We start from the raw sequence: 24,163 nt of genomic DNA, 5'->3' as shown, positions 1-24,163 counted from the left end.
TATTAATATTTAAAACCAGAGTAAAATAAATAAATAAGTGGAATTGTTTTTTGAAGCTACATTTCAGAATACTGCATGTGGAATATGCAGAAATCATCATATTGCCTTATATCGTTCAAAAGGATAGCAATAGTACTTAGACTTATATACTGCTCCATAGTGCTTTTACCGCCCTCTCTAAGTGGTTTACATAGTCAGCATATTGTCCCAATAATCTGGGTCCTGATTTTACCGATCTCGGAAGGATGGAAATTTGAGTCAACCTTGAATCACTCAGAATTGAACTCCTGGAGTGAGCAGTGAATTAGCCTGCAGTACTGCATTCTAACCACTGCACCACTATGGCTTACTCATAGAATCATAAAGCTGGAAGGCACCTCGGAGGTCTTCTAGTCCAACCCTGTGCTCAAGCCTTATACTATCCCAGTCAAATGGTTGTCCCATCTAACTTGAAAACCTCCAGTGATCGAGCACCCTCACCCTCACATGGCAAGCAGTTCCATTGATTAATTGCTCTTGTAAGAAAATGTTTCCTTACTTTTAAGTTGTATCTCTCTTTGACAAGCTTCCACCCATCACTTCTTGTTCTGCCCTCTGAAGCCTCAATCCCCTCTTCTTTTTGGCAACCCCTCAAGTAGTGGAAGACAGTTATCATGTCCCCCTGATCGTTCTCTTTGATAGGCTAAGCATACCTAGGTCCCACACTATTTGTACGTCTGATCCTTTATCTTTGTTACTCTTCTCTGCACTCTTTCTAGGGTCTCAACATCTTTTTTACATCATGGTGACCAGAACTGGATGCAGTATTCCAAGCATGGTCTCACAACTGTGGTGTAAAGCGGTACTATCACTTCTTGTCTTGACACTATCCCTCTGTTGATTCAGCCTAGGACTGCATTGGCTTTTTTGAAAGCTGCAGCACACTGCTGGCTATATTTAAGTGGTTATCTACTCAACATCTAGAGCCCTTTCACAGTTACTGGTACTACTGTTGAGCCAGGTACCTACCTATTCTATGCATTTGGTTTTTTCTGCCTAAGTGTTGGATCTTACTTTTCTCACCATTGAACTGCACCTTGTCAGCTAGGGCCCAATGCTCAAGTCTGTCAAGATCCTTCTAGATCTTAAGTCTATCTTCTAAAGAATTAGCTATCCCCCCCCTGCTTGATGTCATCTGCAAATGTGATGAGTTCCCTTCTATCCCCTCATCTAGATCATTTATGAAGATGCTGAAGAGTACTTGGCCTGAGACAACACCATTAAAAAAAAATCTGGGAAAGTCATTCTGAAAATTTGTTTGCGCTGGTGCCAATCCAGTCATGATTACTGTAGTTGTCCCCAGAAACCACAGATAAGTGCTGATGATGCACCCTGTGCATTATGCGAGACTATCTTGTCATTGGAACTATACCACATGGCTCCTTGCCTACTTTATCTTGCTCCAGAACCTGTAGAACCTTAGCGTCCCAGTGGCTCCTCCAATACCCAACTCTGTCTTTTCAGCTTTCAGCCACCCTCTTTATTCTAATGTATAAGGCCCTACTGTACCATTTCTTTCTCTTATTAACGTTATGTAATCTAAGCCACAGTTACCTTTAATTCCTGGTAAGCCTTGATCTCCCTGCGGGCCTTTTGCTCCTGGAAGTCCAGGTGGTCCAGGGTCCCCAGGAAAGCCTGATGGTGCTCCTAGAACATCACCTGTAAGCCCCTTTTCCCCAAGGAGGCCTGGCAAACCTGGCAAACCGGGATTTCCTAGAAGTCCCCTTTCCCCAGGTATTCCTGGAGCACCTCTGCTTCCTCTGGGTCCAGTGAATCCTAAGTGTAATAAAATGACAATGGTAACAAAAATCAAATGTTGATCAATTAATAGTTAATTAAATAAAGTATTAGAAAATATTAAAATAATTAACATCATGATTATTATTATCAATTAAATGAACATTTATTCCCATTAGTTTCTATGGGAATATAGTAATTACTAAAATATCTCAATTTTCTTATCAGTACAACCTAAATATTAATAATTTTTATATGAATATTTCCTGGGCATGATTTAGAAAAAGTTTTGCTATAAAGGTATGATCAAATACAATCCAATAACAGAGCATTTTTTCATTTTAATTGGTCCATCAGATTTAAATTTTCTCAGTGCTGCCCTCCTTTGTTTCCTGAACATGTGAACTGTAATCTGTTGGTTCTGTAAGATATCCTTACAATTAAATTAATTTGCTAAAAAAAAATACATATTGTGTTTAATGGATATGAATGAGTTTATATTAGTCATACTCTGTTATAACTGTATATTCTTGCATTATATTAAAAAAGTAATAATTAGGGAGAACGAGCCAGACGTTGCAACAACACAATGTGCGGTCTCGATAGTCTGAGACCGCCGTTGATTCTTTTATCAGCTGCACGGTCCATATGGACCTAAACCGTCCCGGAGAGATGGTGACAGGGAGACAAATCCTTGCTGGTGTCAGGGACACTGCAAAGTCCCTGCTTGACCAAAGGGAAGTTCTCCAAGCCGCCGTTAAACAAACAGCCCCCAGGCTGACAAAGTTGGAGGCGGCTCCGGAAAGAAGGCAGTGAAAGTGAGTCCAGCTGGTGAATTTTTTTCTTTGAGAATGATTGCCCAAAGAAATTTTTTAAAAAGATAAATTAGTCCTTTAAGCAAAAGAATAAAGCGGCAAAATTTATCTTTATTGGACTGCCTTAGAAAGTTTTTTCCCCTCTTCTATGTAACAGCGTTTTGTGGATTGAAGTGATTGGAATGCTTCCCGTTTCTCCTCCTAAGTGAATGAATTGATTTTTTCTCCTAATCTGTGCTACCTTTATTTTTTGGCTGATCTAAAACTTTTTTCACTTTAATAATCCTTCCTCTTACTGATTATTAAATTTTATTAAAGACACTTAGAGATTTTTGTTTTCCTTAAGCTTGATACGAATAAGAGAAAGTTGAATCTGCCATTCAGAAGCCAGAACTTGGTTTTTTTCTCTTTTTGAAACAAAGTATCCTTTGCTCTATTTTCTCTGAGTTTGTTGACATTGTAACTAGAGGGTTTGCAGCTTGTCTGTAGAGACTAATACCGGCTCAAAGCCACAAACTGTTTTCTTGCAGGTGTCTTTGTGGAATATTTTGGACAAGGGAAGGGAAAGAAAAGAAAAGATAGAACCCTCATTTTAAAAAAAAATTAAAAGGATATTATGTTTAAGCAAATTTAAAACAAAAATATTTTTATACATAAAAGAGATATTGAAGGCGAGAGTGGCAGTGGATTTTAAACGTTTTCTTTTCTTCTGGGAAATATGCATTCATATACAGATGAAGAACCACTAAGCTACCAGGATTTTTTGGATGGAATTCTAAAGATATTGGAAGGATTTGAGAGGTTTGATAAGAAGTTAGATAGATTATTGTCTGGCTCAATAAAAGATGAAGGTACTGGAGTCTCAAAAGTTAAAGAAGAGAGTGAAGATATAGAAGATAAAGACAAGATAACAGATGAATCTAATAATGGAGCACCTATGAGTGAAAGTGGAAAGGAGGGAACATGGAAAAGTTAATCTGATTATTATTATATACTTGATGATCTGGAGCTCTACCCCCTGTCAAGATATTGATTTGATGATGGAATTAAGAAGAGAAACAGCTTTAGAAAGACATCGGATAATTAAAGACATGTCAATTTTAATACCAGTTCAAGGGCAACAAGACTATATGAGAGATCTTTCAAGCAAAAAAGTGCGGAGAGAAGTTTTAAAAAACTTTATAAAGAAGTTTATAAGAGAATTAACACAACAACTGGCTAAAGAGATAGGACAGTTTTGTTCCTGGAAAGACACAGGCTGATGATGAAGGTTGATAACTCAAAACTTAGTTAACCTTTGGTGATTAATAAGTAGGATTTCTTAGACACTTTTAGAATGTTTTCTTTAAAATGTTTATTTGTTAATTAATAACTCATTATGATAATAATAATGAAGTAATAATTTCAATTAGTAAAAATAATTTAGATATAAACTAAATTGCGACCTGGGGAAAAGATTTATCAATTTCACTAATATATTTTTGTTTAGATTTTATTATAAAGATGTAATTTTTCTTGGGCACTTATAAACTTTACTAACAAACTTTTGTTTAGACTTTATTATAAAGATGTAATTTTTCTTGGGTCGGTGGGGAGGAGATGTGATATAAATGACAAATTTTTTTTTCTGTTTTTCTTTCTTTAGATAACTATAATAACAATAAGAAAATGTTAATGGATGATGATTAATGATTTTTATATGTCTTGGCATTGGTAAAAGCAATTAGATATAAGCCTTAGATAGTGAGTTGGAAAAAAAAAGGAATATGCTATAAAAGGGTAATTATTGGAGGTTTATAGGAATAGCTAATGAATGCCAGTAGATGGTTGTGTCTTCAAGTGCAAATGATTCTAGATCAAAGCATATTTAAATAATTGTAGCTAAATGAGAATGATGGTACATTGATGGTAAAATACATAAAGATCTTTGATTTTAAAATGTAAATTAAAAATATGAAGGATGTATAGTAACGCACGAAATTCATTTGTAACCAATCGACATGCTTTCTACAAGATGTAATGAAGAATGGTTTTTTTTGTATTTTTGTTTAATTAAAACAATTTAAAAAAAATTAATTTAAGGAATTGGAAAATAAAATCCATACGATTAATTACTTTATTTATGGCAAACCTATATCTGTTAGAAATATTCTGAAGAAGAATTGATCACTAGTTACAACTACCTTTCAAGCATACTGTATTTCGTTTTAAATTCATAGGATTATGCAATAAAAATATGTTTCATGTTCGAATAATGAAAAATCAAATACATCTCTACAATTTTATATAAAACTCACATTAAGTAAACAGTTTTTTTAAAATATGAGAAGATTAAAAATATGAATTCAGTGGATTAATTTGGACTTATACTGTATTATAATAAAAATTACTTTAGCAAGTAATAATTGACTATAAAAATAATTAATATAGTAATTTAACTTTGTCTAGATAGCGTTGAAAATAATCAAACTGATGTCTGTTACCATCTCTGGTTGGCAATATCCATTTCTTCTAGGTTGAACATTTTTGGGAAAAGGGGAAATATGCACCAGCCTATATGAATTACAATTAATTAATTGTAATGTTTTATTGTCTAGACCCAAGGAGGGATTTTCCAAATATTATGAGAGGAGACCAAGGAGGACTTCCAAATATTTTGATAGGAGACGCCTCTCCCTCATAGTAGGCAAAATTGCTCCCTAGTGCAGGGGACAACGTCCTCCTCTCCAGATCACATACAAAATAAATTTTCAGGACATTTGTGAAAAACTAAAGAAATAAAAGAAATTAACATGGCTCCCAGTCAATCAGCTATTATATGGATGCTGAAGCAAAAAATATAGTTGCTGTTATTAATACATAATCTTTAGATGAGTGGAAATCCCTGTATTTTCTAAGAACAGGAATACTCAATAAAGATCAATTTCTGTGTCAGGAGAAAACCAGTGAATTGTTGGTGAGTTAAAATCTCCTTTTAAAAACCTTATTTTTAAAACACCTAATCAGAATTAGAGTTCTTTTCCCAGTGGGTCTGTTTAATCTGTGATTCGCCTACTAAAGAGTAGCTCTTTGCTACTCCTCAGGCAAATACATTTGCCCAGTCTGGTATAAATCAGCACATGCTGGAAAAGTACACATTGCTCTGAATGAAGCCAGCAGAATTATTGCTGGATTGCCTTAAACTGGCATTACCCTGCCTGCCTGCTGTTCAGCAGAGAAGCAGCAGCATACTGAGAAAGGCTTAAATCTTCTATATTTAGACAACACCTATGGCCTACAAACAGTTTATCAAAGATTAAAATCCAGGAAGAGCTTCCTTAGGTCGATGGAAGACTTTGAAGAATTTGAAAGCAGAGTGGGCCTATGGAAAGTTACAAAGAACCAACAATGGATGGAGTCAATGGAGGAGCTGGCACCTGGGTCTGACAAAAGCTGAGAAGTATGGAAATCGTTGAATAGACTGCGCATGGATACAGCAAGGTACACTCTGAACAAATGGGGCTATCCGGTGGCTTCTGGCCTTTGCGATTGTGGTGACATGTAGACAACAACACATACGTATACCTGCTCTTTGTGTCCCACACAGTGTACACTTGAGGACCTCATGGCAGCATGATTGAGCACAATTAACGTTGCTAGTTTCTGGGCAAGATCTGTTTAATTTGTATATATTTTCATCTTGAATTTTATATTTTAAATGTTATGCCATATAGTATGCCTTATTTTAATTGTCATGTTTCCAACACAAACTAACAAACAAACCAGCTAAAGGATGAAATATAAATCCTATCCAAATATTTCAAATGTCTGCAAGTAATTGTTAGTTTTACTGTACCTGCTGGACCTGCTTCACCTCCACGACCTTGATCCCCTTGAAGTCCTTTCAGTCCTTGAGATCCATTCAAACCAAATTCACCAGGAATCCCTTTTGTACCCTTTGCACCTATGATTTGAAAATGTAATATGTATATATTTTTTATTTTAAAAAAATAATTAGTGAAAAAAACCTAACTGTGGTTGAATGTAGTCCTGATTTCCAAGTGTGTTCCAGAAGAGCAAGATACAGCAAGGTTTATATAGTTTGTGTGGAAGAAATAGAGTTTAAAGAGATTTAAAATGAAAAATATTATCCTTTGTAAAAAAAAAAGTTACTTTCAAACCAATACAAAAGAGTTTCAGTTCTGTTGAAATATTATGGACATAAAGAATTTGACATGTTCAGTAAGTTAAGAACAGGTTTGTCTATTTGAAATAAAAACAGGAAGTACTATATTATTGATTATCAAGAAAACATCAACAAGGATTACTTGTCATTTGTCAACTGAAAATTCTGAGTTCATATAAATACACAAAATTACAAAATAATAATTGACAGATGAATATGGAAGTAATTTTTAATTAAGTAAGCTATATTTGATCTCCATTTACAGGTGGTAAATTGTGGGGTACCGCAGGGGTCGATCCTCTCGCCCCTTCTGTTCAACACATATGTGAAGCCGCTGGGTGAGATCATCCGTGGTTTTGGGGTCAGATACCACCTGTACGCTGATGATACACATCTGTACATTTCCACCCCAAACCACCCCAACGAGGCCATCTAAATGATGTCCCGGTGCTTGGAAGCCGTTCGGGTCTGGATGGGGGACAACAGACTCAGGCTCAACCCCTCCAAGACAGAGTGGCTGTGGCTACCGGCACCCCGGTTCAACCAGTGGACTCCATCGCTGGCCATAGGGGGCGAGCAACTGCCCCCTGTGGAACGGGCGCGCAATTTGGGCGTCCTCCTAGATGCCCGGCTGTCGATGGATGACCATGTGGCAGCCGTGGTGAGGGGGGCGTTCCACCAGGTTCGCCTGGTGCGCCAATTGCGCCCCCTATTGGACCGGGACGCCCTACGCACAGTCACTCATGCGCTGGTGACGTCCCATCTGGACTACTGCAACGCTCTCTACATGGGGCTCCCCTTGAGATGCACCCGAAGACTACAGCTAGTTCAGAATGTGGCCGCGCGGGCTATCATGGGGAGTACCAGGTACTCCCACATAACACCTCTCCTGCGCGAGCTGCACTGGCTGCCTGTGGTCTTTCGGGTGCGTTTCAAGGTGTTGATTACCATCTTCAAAGCGCTCCATGGCACAGGACCTAGTTACCTGCGGGATCGCATCCTACCTCATACATCCCTGCGACCAATTCGCTCCCACAGGGAGGGACTCCTCCGGGTGCCGTCCACTAAGCAATGCCAACGGGCGGCGCCCAGGAGTAGAGCCTTCTCTGTGATGGGCCCAACCCTCTGGAATGACCTCCCCCCCGATATCAGAACTACTACCGACCTCCGCTCCTTCCGACAGAAACTCAAGACCCACCTGTTCCAATTAGCTGGCCTGGCCCATTTATAGTCCCAATAATAATAATAATAATAATAATAATAATAATAATAATAATAATAATAATAATAATAATAATAATAATAATAATAATAAATATTTATTGTATACCTCCTGGCAAACATTTGATCTCGGGATAGTTTTTAGGGGTAATTTTTAATGCATTTTTAAATTTTTAAATTTTAAATTTGAACTTTAACTTATTGTACAGTAAATTACATGTTACCTCCTCCAGCCACACCTATACCTATTTTATATTTATATCTATGTATATTATTGTGTTTTAAATATGACTGTACACCGCCCCGAGTCCCTTCTGGGAGAGGGCGCGGTTTAGAAATCAAATAAAAGTTAAAGTTAAAGTTAAAGTGGTCTTTGATTAATAACCATTCATTCAGCATCTGAAACAATGCTGAACAATGGTTACTCGGAGTTCCAGCTGCCACAGCATTCCCATCATCATGTGTTTGTAACCTAGGTGCTTAGTTTGTGCCCATCTGTTACCTTCTTTGACAACTTCTAACAAGGAGAGTCATGTGAGAGTCAGGCGGGTGAGCAAGAGCAGAACAGCCACTCACAAAACCACCCTCTCCAGCAGTGCAGAGTGCCATTCACTGGCATTTGGAAGGCCCCAAGCCGCGGGAGCCGGGCGACGGCAAACAGGCGCTCATGCAGCTTGGCGATACCCCTAGTTCAGTGAATGGCGCTGTGCCCATCTACAAAGGGGGCTTCCCGGGTGGCTGCTCATGAGCGTGGTTGCTTCATGGCTGTTGTGTTGCACTGCTGCGACAGCACAACACAGCCATTCGCCCATGAGGCTGTGCCTGGCTCTTTGGGAGCCCGCTCGCAACAGAGCAGCCGTCCAGCAACCCCAAAACAATAAACCCTTCCCCCATAATAAAGCCCAAGCCATATTTTGTAGGTAAAAAGAAAATAAGACCCTGTCATATTTTCAGGGAAACACGGTATCAGTTCCAGTCGCAACTGCAGTTTTAATTGAGGACTACTTGTACAGTATTGTCTTGGAATAATTATTATAGTTAAGAAAAATTAGATGAAATTATTTTTGCTATGTGAATTATGGTACTATTTGATTCTTTAAAAAAAACATACCTGGTAGTCCAGGCAGTCCTGGGTACCCCGGAGCTCCTTTGGGGGCCATAACACAGCTGGTCCCTAAAGACAAAAATATGAACTGAAAGAACAAAAAATGCTGATGGTTCCTTAAAGCCTAACAAATGACTTATGGCAAAGGTTTTGTTAGATTAGAGTCCACAATGTCATTTGAGTGGGCAAAAGAATTTTACTCTTACTCTTAATACAATTATTTTAGTGTTGCTTCTGAATTTTTAATAATTGTGCACAGCATATTTTGTTAAATGAAATTTGTGAAATTAAAATGTATAAAAATAGTTTTTAAATAATATTCTCGTCTCACAGTTTTCTTGTCACTTAAATTTCTTGTCTTATGGGAGAATTCACTTAAATAAAAGTATATAGTTCACTTTTGAATAATCATGTTTGGTTCATTTTACCTGAATGAATTGATTCTGTTCTATTATCTCTCAGAAAGCTGTCCTCTGTTTGCCCACATTCTATAAAACAAAAGAAGCAAACAAACAAGAATATCTGATTTGTTTAAGCCAATATCGGACTATAATATTCAATTAGACTACACATGTGAATCCATCTATAGGAATTCAGTGGATCAATTATCTTTCTATAAGCAGAACAAATGAAAGATCTAAACAATATGTGCTGTTTTGAACTAAAAAGTGGAATGCAAATATTATCTATCATATATCTATCTGTGTGTCTGTCTGTCTGTCTGCCTGTCTGCCTGCCTGCCTGCCTGCCTGCCTGCCTGCCTGCCTGCCTGCCTGCCTGCCTGCCTGCCTGCCTGCCTGCCTGCCTACCTACCTACCTACCTATCTACCTACCTACCTACCTATGGTTTGTATGTGTGTGTGTTTGTGAGAGAGAGGGAAAGCGAGAGAAAAATAATTTTAACTTTAGACAAAAGCTCATATGTTGAAATTAAAATACTTGTGTATTTTGTTTCCTGAATTTGTCTGGCATGAGTTGAGTCAAGACTTTATCATTAAATATGAAATTAATAGACATTTGGCAACACTTAGAACCAAGTTATAAGAACAACAGATACTGCAGTTTTATTCCTGAGATATTGGTCTTGGTTGTTGGCATTGAAAGACCAGCTGCTTTGGCCATCAAAGTAAGCTCTTTGCCAGGCCAAGTATCTTCAATACTATCAATGTTTATCTGCTCTTTCTAGCTGATCAAGACCCTAATATATGGTACCTTTCCAAATTGCCTGATTTTGTGCCACCATTTCCATCCTATTCTAGTATAAATGTAGATGAACTGCAACTATAATCTGTATTACTGGTTGTATATGTTATGAAATTTTGTTGTATTTTATGTGTATTTTTTAGTTTTATTAATTATAAAGGTAAAGGTTCCCTTGCACATATGTGCTACTCGTTCCTGACTCTGGGGGAAGGTGCTCATCTCTGTTTCAAAGCAGAAGAGCCAGTGCTGTTCAAAGACATCTCCGTGGTCATGTGGCCGACATGATTAAATGCTGAAGGCTCACGGAACGCTGTTACCTTCCCATCAAAATTTGCATTTTTATGTGTTTTTGAACTGCTAGGTTGGCAGAAGCTGGGACAGGTAACAGGAGCTCACTCCATTATGCAGCACTAGGGATTCGGACTGCAGAACTGCCAACCTTCTGATTGACAAGCTCAGTGTTCTAGGCACTGAGTCACCGTGTCCCTACTTATTAATTATAGATTTATGTAATTTTGTTGTAGTGTTTTCTGGCCTAAAGACCATAATAAAGGTTTTAATGTGATTACAAAGCTTCAAGAAGCGACACTAAGAATTTAACCCAATCTCCCCATACACCAGCCATTAGGTTAGTGTACATAATTTGATTTCTCCAATAAGAAAAGAACAATTAAAAATGCTCTTTCCTGGTAGTCTACTACCACCAGACTCTGGAAACAGTGAAGCCAGTTGAAGCTTGGGAAGTTCCAATTTTTTATTCTGTTATTGTGTTGTATAAAATATAAACAGTAGCTTTCTGCTGACTTTCTTTCTACTGCTTTTGGTTTGAGGAACCAGGAAAACAATACAATGGTGTTTTTTTTTGGCATATCATGATGGGCTGTCTGCTAAAATGAAACAAGGCTATGGCATGCACTTGAAAGAAAAGGTTTTTTTTTACTCTGCAGACAGATTTCTACTGGGTTCATGTATATTGATATAAACTTCAAGGTGAATCTGTGAAGTCCCAGCTAAAAGTGATATGAAAAGTATGACAGTTCCTTTTCATTTATTAGATCTAACTTTGTACCATCATTTTGTGACTGTCATGTCTCATGCTTTTTGTAACTAGCTCCCTTCCCCCTAGCAGCCATTTTGTGATCATAGTCATCTTAGATTTCCAAATGTGCTCAAACTAGTTGGGGATTACAAGAAAGTACCTGTCTGAGCAGGAGGGCCTGGGGGCCCAGGAGGGCCTTGGAAGCCAGGATTTCCATATGTGCCAGGGTCACCCGGAGGACCACGATATCCCTTTGGACTGAGCAAACCCACACCAGGCAGACCAATTTCACCAGGAAAACCTTTTGGACCTGGCTGGCCTGCACCACCAGGATCCCCTTGTTCTCCTCTTATGCCATCACCCTGCAAAGAAATTTAAAATATTGTAAGCTTCCACCAGCTAAGCTGTTTCAGCACTAAATCACTTCTTAACTTTCTCAGCTACCTTTTTACTGAGTTACCCAATTTCTATAAACAGGTAACTCTTGTACCCGACAATTACTTACAGAATATATATTTTCATACCTCCACATGAATGGCTTTAATGAGGAAATGTGGATAACAAAGGAAAAACTCCAAGTAGTAAGAACTGCTATAATTGTTTGATGGATGAATAACTTAGAATCAAAATAGCTTAGAAAGCAGTTGTAAAATTGTTAGCAGAATATTTATTGCAAGTAACTTGATCTATGAAATCTCTCTGTCTGTGTAGTGCAAGTAACTTGCAGCATTTTTCAACTATATTGAATCTATAAAATATTCAAATTGTCACATTTACACTGTGTGAGTCTATTAGTCACTGTTGGATAATTTTTAACATTTACATGTTTTGAATAAGACAGGCTGTTCCAACCAAATTTCTGGAATAAAATAATATTCCAATTGAAGCTTCCTAGTTGTCCTCAAGAATAACTGAAAATTCCTGCCTGATTTCAAACTATTCCCATCCAGGAATGGTACAGCTTCTAAAGCAGTCTAAAAACTGTGAAAAAAGTAAAGGCAATCAATCAATAGTTGACCAGCTCAGGATGAATATTAAATCCCCAAGAATCACTGCCTTTGCCCTGCCATGGTTCAGTTTCAGATTACTCGCCTCTCTTGTCCATTAATGAGTCCAGGCAGCAACTCAGCACCTTCAGGACTTGACCTGATTTCTACCACAGCTGGTGGCAGACTTGGATGATTAAGAGTTGGGGAGGAACTTGGGTCAGTCCTGAAGTCTGGGGAAGGCTCTGATGGATGCTTTGTGTCGGAAGCAGAGATAGAGCCAGAGCCATCAGACATTTCCCAGCTGCCTTCAGAGACGGAGCTAAGTGGGGAAGAAGAACAGCTGGGGCCTGTTACAGATGAGCGTATGCACCTAGCTGTGAGGAGAGGACAACAATTGAGTACTAGGAGCCGACTCAGAAAGAAAGAAACACGTGGAAACTGAATGGCCCCTCTCTGGCTGGGGAATAAATAGAAGCTAAAGGGGAGTGGCGTCTTTTGTGTCTCAGAGACTGCTTGAGAGAGTTTGATTTACAGCTTTGTGGCTGGAAATTCCAGGCCTGGCAATTATCCAAGAACTGATAATGTCTGTGCTTCAGTTAACCCTTGGAAGGATTATTGCCTAGACTTTTCTGTCTGTGAATGCCATGAATTCACAGTAATTAAATAAAGAGGGTTTTCTCGGGACAAGGAGTCTGCTTCTTGGTTCTGCTAAAGCTGCGTCAGAACAATTTCAGCCATTAGGAGAAGTCAAGTGGAGGGAAGGCCATCAAAGTGGTAAGTCTCCCATTAGGATCTTGAGAGTTGAGGCTGAACAGCTGACTTACCCGAAGACCAGGAAACCCTGGTAAACCATCTATGCCATTCCTGCCTGGTAAACCAGCTTCTCCTTGACTTCCAGGAAATCCTGGAGTTCCTAGGTCTCCTTTGGCACCTTGAAAACATGGTTTTATGGTGATGTAGCAAAAGAAGTCAATATAGACATACAGTGGTTTAGTTTATATTTTAAAAACATCTGTTTGTTACCTTTTGTGGTAACATGTTGGGGATTCCCTTTTATCCCCTTTGGTCCAGATGGTCCAGGTCCACCAGGTAATCCCTATTGATGGATATTAAGAAAATTTAATTAATCACTCTAAAAACATACTGCAAAAGTGTAAGAAAAAATGGTGTTACCTTTCATAAGAACAAAATGCCCTCAAGAAGTCATATAATTTCTCCCAATTAATGCAGGCTTGCATACATGTGTGCAGTCCAATGATGGGTTACGACTGGTACACCCCGGTACAGGCATACTGGTGCCTGCTGGGAGCACCGGGTACCGTTCCGGTACTGTGCTCTGGAGGGCCCACCTGTCCGCCTGTGCTCCTTACCAGTATTTGAGATCTTCGGCGCTTCCACACATGGAGCATACGGCGCTTGTGCGATGCTCCGCCAAGTAGCTGGAGTGTCGCAGAGGCGTCACGGAGCATCGCAGGCAGTAAGTATGCATGTGCTGCACGCATGCGCCTATGCTGCCCGCATTCATGTGGTGGATGCTGGGTCCTGTTGCACCATACCGGTTGCAACAGGATCCAGAACCCACCACTGGTGCAGTCCTCTGTTGTAAAGAGAGGATTTCAAGAAAGTATTAAATTTGTGCAAAGTTTATAATAGGCTGAACACTGAAAAGGTGATGAATTAGACTAGTTTCACAACTGGATCTGGTATTTCTGATTTTTTCTCATAAAAGATTCATAGCACATTTTTTATAAAACCAAAGAATTAATGGAACTTCTACAGGGAAAACAGTGCTTTCAAGTGGAAGATCTACATATGGAACCATTGCTGGAAAGAATGTAAATCCATAAAAAAAGAACCTCACTTTTAAAAATATTTAAGGCATAAATATACATAATAAATTGGGGAAATATTATCTAATATTTTGTTCTCTAAAATATACAATATTCCATTACAAAAATATCATACCTTTCCACCAGGAAAGCCCGGAAGTCCATGGTAGCCTTGATCTCCTAATTCTCCTTTCTCCCCAGGATATCCTATTGAACCTTGAAATCCTGGAGGACCAGGTTGTCCTGCAGGACCTCTTCTTCTTTCGATATGTTCAACACATATGCAATCTCCTCCATCACCTACAAATATATATGTATACATATGTATGTTTGTGTGTGCATCGTATTGAAACATTTACTTACAACCATGGGTTTTAGCAAAATTCATATAAAATTAACAGCTATCCGTATCAGCTCAATACATCCCTTCATAGATACAGATATTGCAAAGAAGACAACCAATATTGTGGCAATAAAGCAGGGCTACTATATCTAAGTTTAAAAGCTGATAGAACCACTAGATGGAAGTATAGAGATATTGAAAATTGTGCAGCCTTGATTTGGTAATCTAAATATTATTACAAATCCCAGAGAAGAGCCAAATGGAGTGCCTGGATTCAGCCTGCTGACTGAAATCCCTGTTCTTTGCCTCCATAGTAGTCTTATTCACAACAATTTCATAGCACCATGCATTTTTACCTAAAGGTGTCATACTGAATTCCTTGGGTTGACTTTTAACTCTGAGTAGTATTGAAATGTCCACTTTTACATACTTGGGATTTTACCAACATGCATCTGGAATCTCATGGCAACTTAATCCTGTCTATGTGAGCAGAGACTAAATGGGAAAAATGTTGTTTCTTCAGCCAAGAGGTTTCCTTTTCAAATCCATACGGTCTCCTCCACATAGGTTTAGGAGCTTGGGGACTGACTCACATTTACAATGGTTGAAGTGTCCTATAGTCAAGTGATTGCAATTTGTAGACCTTTTCAATTAGCTTCTGACAAGCAAAGCCAATTGGAGAAGCCAGATTCCCCTAATGACCACTTGATTCACTTAACAACTACATTAAAATTAATCATAAAATCAGATCTGGTCATTTGATGACTTGTTTAACAACTGCATCATTTATCAATCAAAATTCCAAAACCAATTGTGGTTGAAAATCAAGGACTATCTGTATTTGTGAAACAACCAATTGTGGCTTACACTACAATGGATCTAGCTGCACAAGCTTTCTTCCTCTGTGTTCCAGCCATCTTCAGATGATTTTCATTGATCTTAACTCAAATTAATACAAAGAAGTCACACTAGCTATAATCAATGGGAGAAAGTAATCAACCAGAACATTTCCAGTTCTCATCAGATTTCATTGATCTCCATAGAAGATGAATAATTTTAATATGTCCTCTCATAATCTTAAACCTTAACAAGTTAATTTGATCATGATAAGGAAGCAAATAAAATGCCTTACTTTTTCAAGGCAATGAGGATTTGAGAAGTGTTCTATAAAATACATCAAAATACATCTTTACATCAAAATGATGTGATAAGGCAAATAAAATACACCATTTGCTGCTTTCCGTTGGGAGTGTCAAGGCTGAGTACTTTCCCACCCCCCATGTTAAGATGTTTTCATCTTTACTTCCAATGGAAGGGCAACATCCAGTGAGGGAATAGGGGATTTTAGAAGTAAACCACTGGCTTAAAGGATGGTACCATTTGAAAGATATTTGGATTCCTAGACCACAATCTATATTGTCCACAACAAAGGACTTCTGGCAGAGGATGGACTGCACCTCACATGAACCAGGAAGAATGTGTTTGGAAAACAATTGGCTTAGCTTATCTGAAGGGCTTTAAACCAAAACTGGAAGGGAAGGAAGGTCATCTTTATGGCAGGACCCAATCCCAAACATAAACCCAAGACAACCAATTAAACATTGAGGTGAGAAGGAAGAGGAACTCAAAAATAAAAAAGAAGATGTAGGAAATAAGTGGAAAGGCAGCAAGAAGGGATTCGGATGCCTACATACTAATGCTCAAAGTACGGGGAAGAAACAAGGTGAACTTGAAGTCTTAGTACAGGAGGGCAGGTACAATATTGTTGGCATTACTGAAATTTGGTAGGATGGAACCTATGATTGAAATGTAGAAGGATCTAAATTGTTCTAAAGAAACACACCCAACAAAATAAGTTGGAGGGAGTTGCAATATATGTAAGAAATCACTACCCCTCTAAAGATGTGCAATGTCAAGGATGAAAGCCTTCTTGAATGCTTTTGAGTTAATATAAAAGGAAAAAAGTTTGACATTGCCATAGGTGTATACTACAGGCCGTCCAAACAAGCACAGGAACTAGATGAACTTTTTGCTAATCAATGAGCTAAGGTATGCAGGAAACACACCACAATAGCAATGGGGGATTTCAACTATCCTGATAACAACTGAGAGACAAACTTTGTAACTAGTGGGAGATCAAACAGGTTCCTGTTGTGCCTAGCTGACACCTTTGTGATCCAAAACGTAGGAGAGAGAACTAGAGGGTCAGCTATACCTAATTCCTACTAACAGGGAGAAAAAGATAGAGGGGGTGGAAGTTGCGGGCTCTTGGGGGACAGTGAAAAATAGCCCAACCTATCAAAAACAGCACTTGTAGGAGACAGAACAAGAATGCAAGTCAAACTAGCTAAGAAAATGGTAAGAAAACATCTATCTATGGAGGATTAGGTGCAGCTGGCTCAGCACAGATGACTCGGCATGGTTGGATGGGCATGGCCAGGTGGATGCAGCCGCATGGATGTGGCTGGGGGGGGGGGGTGCCACCAGGTGGGTGTGGTCAAGTAGGTGCAGAACAAGTCATCTTGGGCAATTGGATGTAGAACCAATTGGACTCAGCATCCCAGCAGACGAAAAATCACTTGGAGTTGTGCTGACAAATGGGAAGCAGAGAAGCGGCAAAATTTGAAAGGCAAGGCTGTAGATCCTCCCCCCACATACGCTTGCAGAAACCCTCCATTTTTCTTTCTCCTTTATGAGAAGAGGTCCCCGCAAAGTTTGAAAGAGAAGAGAAGGGAAAGGCTGGGTGGATTTCTCCCCCGCTTGCAGAAACACTCCTCTGCCACTCCTTTCTTCTCTTCAGAGATCTGTCAAGGCAGAAGTTGGATGCGGAGAAAACTGCTTCCCGCAAACCTTTTTCTCCATGCTTCCATGCGCAGCAGCATCGTCCTCCACCTCCTGACTTTTTAGAAGGGGACACTGGACAGGGAAATACCAACACTCGGATGTCTCCTTTGGCATGCTGCGTGCGCGCGCACACACACACACATCCATTCCAACCTTGGAGTTTTTTCCACATCTGAGCTGGCAAGCTGCCAATCATGCCTGGGCTTGGGGAGAAAGACCTTTCCTTCCTCTGTGGATAAAAAGTCTCCAAACATGGAACGTTGGTTGCCAGCAGTTTGACGAGGTGAGGAGCTTATGGAGCACAAAGTCGGCCCCATGTTGAGTTAGCCAGTACGACTTGTTCTGTGCTGACCCAGTCATGCTAAGTCAGTGGGGCAGAGCTGGCAGTACCTACCCAGCCATGCCTATCCAGCCATGCCCACTTGGCTGCAACAAGTCAGCCGTGATGAGTAAGCAGCGTCAAACCGGCCATGCCCACCCAGCCATGCTCGCTGTGAGTCGTCATAGACTTGTATGAGCAGTGGGTTACATCAAGATTTTGCCTCAGGCTCAGTACTTTTCAACATTTTTACAAATGATCTAGATGAGGGGTTAGAAACTTATCAGATTTGTAAATAACACCAAGCTGAGGGTATTTGCTAACACTTTGGAAAATAAACTCAAGATTCAGAAGAATATTGATAGATGAACAATGGGCTCTAGTCAACAAAAATGCAATTCAACGGTGAGAAATGTAAAGTCCTACACCAGGGGTCAGCAACCTTAAACACTCGAAGAGCCATTTGGAACCATTTCCCACAGAAAAGAAAACAGTGGGAGCCACAAAACCCTTCCAGTGCCTTACTATTTCCTGAGCAGCTACAAAACTAGCATATGTAGTTGAATTAAACATTCTGTTTTCTTCTGAAACATTTCTTTTCTTGGATTTATCCATGGTTGGCGTACCAGGGGTCAAAAAGCTCAATAAATCGCATGCCCACAAGTGTTGCACATTGACAGTTGTGACGTATATTTTGAGTGACATGGAGCCGCAGCAGAGGGATGAAAGAGCCACATGCAGCTCCAGAGCCGCAGGTTGCTGACCTCTGTCCTAAAGCAACAAATACCAAATGCAAAGGTGTTGTAAATATGGTACCCGGTGCAACAGCTGTTACTATGAGAAGGGTCTAGGTATTTTCATGGGCAACCATTTAAGGGCGAGCCAGCAATGTGCTGTAGCTGCCCAAAACGCCAACACAATACTAGGCTGCATCAATAGAGGAATAGTATCAAGATCATGAAAAGTGATAGTGCCACTTTATACTGCACTAGTGAGACCACTCTTGGAATATTGCATTCAGTTCTGGTCACCATGATACAAAAAGGATGCTGAGACCCTAGAGAGAGTGCAGAGAAAATCAACAAAATCTTAGGAGTTTGGAGGCTAAACTATGTGATGAATGGTTGAGGGAACTAGGTATGTCTAACCCAGGGACGTGCGGTCAGGGGAGGCAGGGGAGGCAGAGCCTCACCTCTCATCATGAAACAATGATATATAATAATAATATCCATGAGGGAGTTTCATATATATAAGAGGAAGAGGAGGGAGGAGGAGGAGCATGCACGGGGCGGTGCCAGCTGGGCAACCGGCGGAGGCAGGAGGGTTCTCAGAAGCGCTAATAACCTTCCTGCCTCCGCTATACTTTGCGCGCTCCTCGCGACTGCAATAGACGTCCAGAAGTGGCAGGGGCTTGATGACATCGCCGCAGCTGCCATGCGCGAACGGACGGAGGTAGCTAGAGTGGCGCCGAGGCAGTTTGGCGGACGAGCGACCGAGGATCAGGCTGCCTGATCCTCCATCGCTCGCTCCCTCACTCTTTCGTCCGCCCGGACCCCTCGGCGCCACTCTGGTTACCTCCGTCCGGCCACGCCCAGCAGCAACGTCATCAAGACGAAGTGGCTTGGAGACGAAGTGCTTTTCAGTGCTTTTCTGTGCGTCTGGCGTTTAGGTAGATAGCCGGATGTCCTAAACGCCAGACGCACAGAAAAGCACTGAAAAGCAGCTGCTGTTGGGGATCGCGGAGTGCGAGCCGGTGGAACGTGCTCAGGAAGGCGGGGAATGGGATCACGTGTGCTGGAGGATGAGGCAGACTCAGCCTCCAGCACACGTGGTCCCATTCCCCGCCTTCCTGATGACGTCACCAGCCTCACCAGCCATAAACCTCACCGCACGTCACTGGTCTAACCTAATACCGAGAAGGACTGGGGGTGGTAGCAATCCTCATATATTTGAAGGGCTGTCACAGAGAAGAGGCCAATGTATTCTCTAAAGTACCTTAGGGCAAGACAAGAAGTAATGAGTGGAAGATCATTTAAGAGAGATCCAACCTAGAACTAAGGAAAAAATTCCTGGCAATGAAAACAGTTAATCAGTGGAATGGCTTGCATTCAGAATTTGTGGATATGGTTTTCAAGATGAGATTGAACAACCATTTGTCTGGAATGGTGTAAGGTTTCCTGCTTAAGCAGGGGATTGCCTAGAAGACCTCCAAGATCCCTTTCAACCTTCTTATTTTATGTTATCTTGGAGCAATTGGAGTTGAGATGGCTACTTGGCTGGATTAGCAACATTTTGCATAAACAATAAATTAACCCACCTACCTCAAAAGGAAAGGAAAGAATAAAAATGACTATATAATTAAAAGAGTTAACAGATAAGACTGAGATTAAAAAAACACTTGCAAGTTAAGTTTTCTTGTAAGAGAAATTGTGAAAATAGAGAACTAAACAGGAAGAAAAGCATTTTAGACTATATCCCATTATACAATGCAAATGAATTATGTTCTTTGCATGAACATCTATGGTGACAATAGATCAATATACTTCAGCATTTTAAACCTTACCTTTCAGTCCTTTTTGTCCTTGTGGACCTGGATAACCTTGCTGGCCTGCAGGACCTTTAACTCCTGGATATCCTTTCAGCCCAATGGAATAACCTGTAAAATGGAAAGACTGGAATGATTGAAGGAGACTGGTATGGTTATGCAGTTCTGCACCAGGAGTAACAGGTAAGCTTGTCTGTGCTGAGACTTAAGAAAAAGTCTGAAATCAAGATGTATGAGATAACATTGATCTTAGTTATTGGGAGATTTACATCCTTCTTTCTTTTGATCAGCTCAAAATATTCATATACTGTATGAGTATAGGACACGGTTGTTTTCTCCCACTTCTTTCAGACACCAGGCAGCAGCAGAAGTTTTTTTAAATCGTATTTGCTTCATTTAATTAAACAGGTGAAGACTGAGTCTTTATGACATGCTGTTAAACTGTAATGTTGTTTGTTTGGTTTGACTTAGTGTATTATGTGAACTCACTACTGTAATATTTAAACCATGGTTGATAGTATAAAAAATGTGTGAAGGTAGTCTAGCATTGGTTATTCAATACATCCCCATTAAACAAATGTTATATTAGTACAATAGGAAGGAAGCTTTTTATGACTTTCATTTGCATGCCATATTAAGCCAAGCTGTAGTAGGTTAACACTGTTATCCAACCTGCACTTTGAATCAGATTGTGATGAAAGAGAAACAGGTTAACTACCACTGTTGAAACTTAGATTATTTTAACTTAAGACATGGCATATCATCAGGAGCCAAACAAAGGCTATCTTAAAATTAATCTTATACACAATACATGCAGACGTGGCATAACTCTGTGTGTGTGTGTGTGTCTGTGTCTGTATGACAATAGATTTTAAATAAAAAATTATCCCAGTGAAGGTGTTAGATACTTGCCCTAACTACAGTGGTTTCCACCAAGGTCCTCTGTTCCGGCGGGAACAGAGGCTTAATCCTATTGGTCGAAGGGTCTGACAGCTCCCTATAAAAGGGCTGCTGTCAGACTCAACCTTCGCTGGATTGTTCTCACTTGTTGTACTTAATAAAGAGCTGTTGTTACCGTTAAGCCTCTGTGTGCCTATCCATTACCCAATCTAACACTGGTGACGAAGGTGGGATTGGAAGGCAATTAGGCAAACCTAAAGAATGTAGCAATCCAGCAAGTACACCCAGCGCAGCGCGGCTTCGAGCAGCCATTTTTGAGCGGCAAACTCAAAACGCCCCTTGAACACAAAATGGCCATGCACACCCCACCAACTCCATATGACCCAGTCATCCAGCACTGGGACTCGTACATGCTACGATTTGACTGCTTCCTCGAGGCAAACTACTTCATAGGCCTTTCTGAAGGCTGCAAGAAGAACATGAAGGTCACAGTCCTCATCAAGGGCTCTCCATGCGAGATGGAGATCGACATCGGGTCATCACTGACCATCATGCCGTGGTCTACCCTGAAGCAGGCTATCCCCAGCCTGAAGAAACAACATCTACGCACCCCTGACATCTGCCTTCACGATTACCAGGGGAACCGAGTCCCCATCGTGGGCCAAGGCACCTTCTGGGTGAACTTCAACAACTTCAGCGGCCAGCCCCCAGTGACTGTGGTCAGCAGAAACCTGCGGAGCGTCCTGGGGTTTGACTGGTTCGAAGCCCTGGGGCTGGAAGTGACCGGTGTCAACGAGAGACTCCAGCTCCCCCAGAGGTGCCTGCTAAGGAATGGGAGCAACCTCAAGCACCATTGACTTTGCTGGCCCAGTTCACAGCCAGACATTTCTCGTAGTTGTGGACGCCTACTCGAAATGGTTAGAGGTAGTCCTGATGACCTTCACTACGGCAGAAGCGGTCATCAAGGTGCTATGGAGACTTTTCTCTATGCACAGCATGCCCGACGTCTTGGTCTCGGACAATTCACGGCCATGCAATTTGAGATCTTCCTAGCAGCTCAGGGAATCAGGCATGCCCTGGTTGCGCCATTCCATCCGGCCCCCAATGGTCAGATGGAGAGAATGGTGAGATCTGCAAAAGAGGCCCTCTCTAGGATGGGCCCGGGAGATTGGCTAGCATGGGTTGACCACTATTTGGTAATTCAGCACATCACATCCAGTGCCACTACAGGGAGAAGCCCCTCAGAGCCTCTCATGAGTCGCCAGCTAAGGTCCCACTTAGACCAGCTACACCCCAATTATTCTGCCTCATCGCCCCCAGGCTCCACAAGCAAGATTCGGACATTTAGCATAGGGGATTCAGTATACGCTCACAACTATGCCGGGGGAACTTTGTGGATTCCTGCCACAGTGATAGGCATCACCGGCCCTCGCTCTTACCTCCTAGAGCTCGAGGATGGTAGGAATTGGAGAAGGCATATTGACCAACTCCATGGCTGCCTCTCCAACTCCACTCTTAGACAACCAGAGGTAACTCCTGCATGAGTTAGCCAAAGCCCTACCCAAATGGAGCAAACACTCACTCCTTCCACAGCCAGCTCAAGCCCGAGGGTACCAGGAAACTTATCTGGTTTTGTTGCAGGCCGGTAGCAAGCTGCGAGTGAACCGGCTCTAGAAGCTCTAGCCGCGGCCTATGAAAGACTCCAGGAGCTTCCACCAAGTGGAGCTGCGGAGCAAACAGGTCTGTCCGACCTGTCCAAGGAAACCCCTCCTACTGAACTGCGCAGGTCAGGCAGAGCTACCCACCTACCCGCCTACCTGAGTGACTATGTAACAAGTAGGATTGATCCATCCAAGAGAGGAGGGGTGTTAGATACTTGCCCTAACTACAGTGGTTTCCACCAAGGTCCTCTGTTCTGGCGGGAACAGAGGTTTAATCCTATTGGTCAAAGGATCTGACAGCTCCCTATAAAAGGGCTGCTGTCAGACTCAACCTTTGCTTGATTGTTTTCACTTGTTGTACTTAATAAAGAGCTGTTGTTACCGTTAAGCCTGTGTGCGCCTATCCATTACCCAATCTAACAGAAGGAGTAGTAGAAGAAGAGAATGATAGAAAAGAAAAAGAGAGGCAGATTTGACAGAATAAAATTCTTGATAATAATAGGTTATTGTGGTCTTAATTAAATGAGACTAAGATATAAAGCAAGGCATTATTTCACAAATAGATTGCTGCTTTAGTATTTGTTTTTATTTACCTGAATTTTCAATTTTCCCTTGGTTGTTCAATTTCAAAATGCCTGATTAAGAAAACTTCTCAAATTATTATTCTAAATATTTAAGTTATTCAGTATATAAATATCTATTCCATTTACCTGGACTTCCTGGAGGGCCGGGGGAGCCAGGAAAGCCAGGTGTTCCTGGTTCACCATCTAAACCGGGAGGACCAGGATGAATAGCTGGGAAGCCAGGATCGCCAATAAAACCTTTGGGGCCCATTTCTCCAGGAAAACCTCTTTTCTCATAAACATCTGGAATGGGGAAGAAAGTGGCTCTGTATGACTCTCAGGCGGCCATAGATGAGAAAAAATACAAATGAAAAGCAAACCAGGAGAGAATCTCTCACTATTAAAATGAACAAAACAATAAACCGATTATCATATTTACAATAATAAAAAAGAAAACAAAATAGAATAAAAACACAGTCCCAGGTCACCGTTAAGCCCTGCTGAAACAGAATAACTCTGATATGTTTCCAAATACACTTTCTGATGGCAGCATATTTGCTAATGCAGTATTTGATCATGTGAGGGCACAACCCAAAATACTTCTTTCCTGATCTTTCCAACCCTTGACTTCTTGTGTAGGTTGGAATCTGGCCCTCCCTTGATGCCTGGATATGATGGACTGTATTGTTCCAGACAAAGTGATCTGTTCTCAGTGCAATGGTATGTAAGAGTTTAACAATTTGACTTGGCTTTAGAGACTTATTGACAATCAAAGCAATGACTGCAAAGCAAACACTATTCTACAATAGTGGGTCTTCCGGGCAAGTAGGATTCTACCACATTTTA

At 40.8% G+C, this 24,163-nt stretch overlaps 1 protein-coding gene across 4 annotated transcripts in view; it reads right to left on the bottom strand.

The window, feature by feature from the left end:
• COL4A2 (collagen type IV alpha 2 chain) overlaps positions 1 to 24,163 on the bottom strand; it is a 209,548-nt gene that overhangs the window by 38,598 nt on the left and 146,787 nt on the right. For all 4 annotated transcript variants that reach the window (XM_081944378.1, XM_081944380.1, XM_081944377.1 and 1 more), the window contains 10 exons: positions 23,465 to 23,620; positions 20,212 to 20,304; positions 14,279 to 14,442; positions 13,337 to 13,409; positions 13,138 to 13,244; positions 11,485 to 11,686; positions 9,511 to 9,570; positions 9,089 to 9,151; positions 6,427 to 6,534; positions 1,594 to 1,815 (listed from right to left, as the gene is read on the bottom strand). In XM_081944378.1, the coding sequence (XP_081800504.1) occupies positions 1,594 to 1,815; positions 6,427 to 6,534; positions 9,089 to 9,151; positions 9,511 to 9,570; positions 11,485 to 11,686; positions 13,138 to 13,244; positions 13,337 to 13,409; positions 14,279 to 14,442; positions 20,212 to 20,304; positions 23,465 to 23,620 (1,248 nt within the window). The remainder of the gene's footprint in view (positions 1 to 1,593; positions 1,816 to 6,426; positions 6,535 to 9,088; positions 9,152 to 9,510; positions 9,571 to 11,484; positions 11,687 to 13,137; positions 13,245 to 13,336; positions 13,410 to 14,278; positions 14,443 to 20,211; positions 20,305 to 23,464; positions 23,621 to 24,163) is intronic.

This window comes from Natrix helvetica (genome assembly GCF_964273705.1).
Source record: "Natrix helvetica genome assembly, chromosome: 2".
Classification (NCBI taxonomy): Eukaryota; Metazoa; Chordata; class Lepidosauria; order Squamata; family Natricidae; genus Natrix; species Natrix helvetica.
The sequence above is the reverse complement of the archived record's forward strand: the minus strand, read 5'-3'. Positions and strand labels throughout refer to the sequence as shown.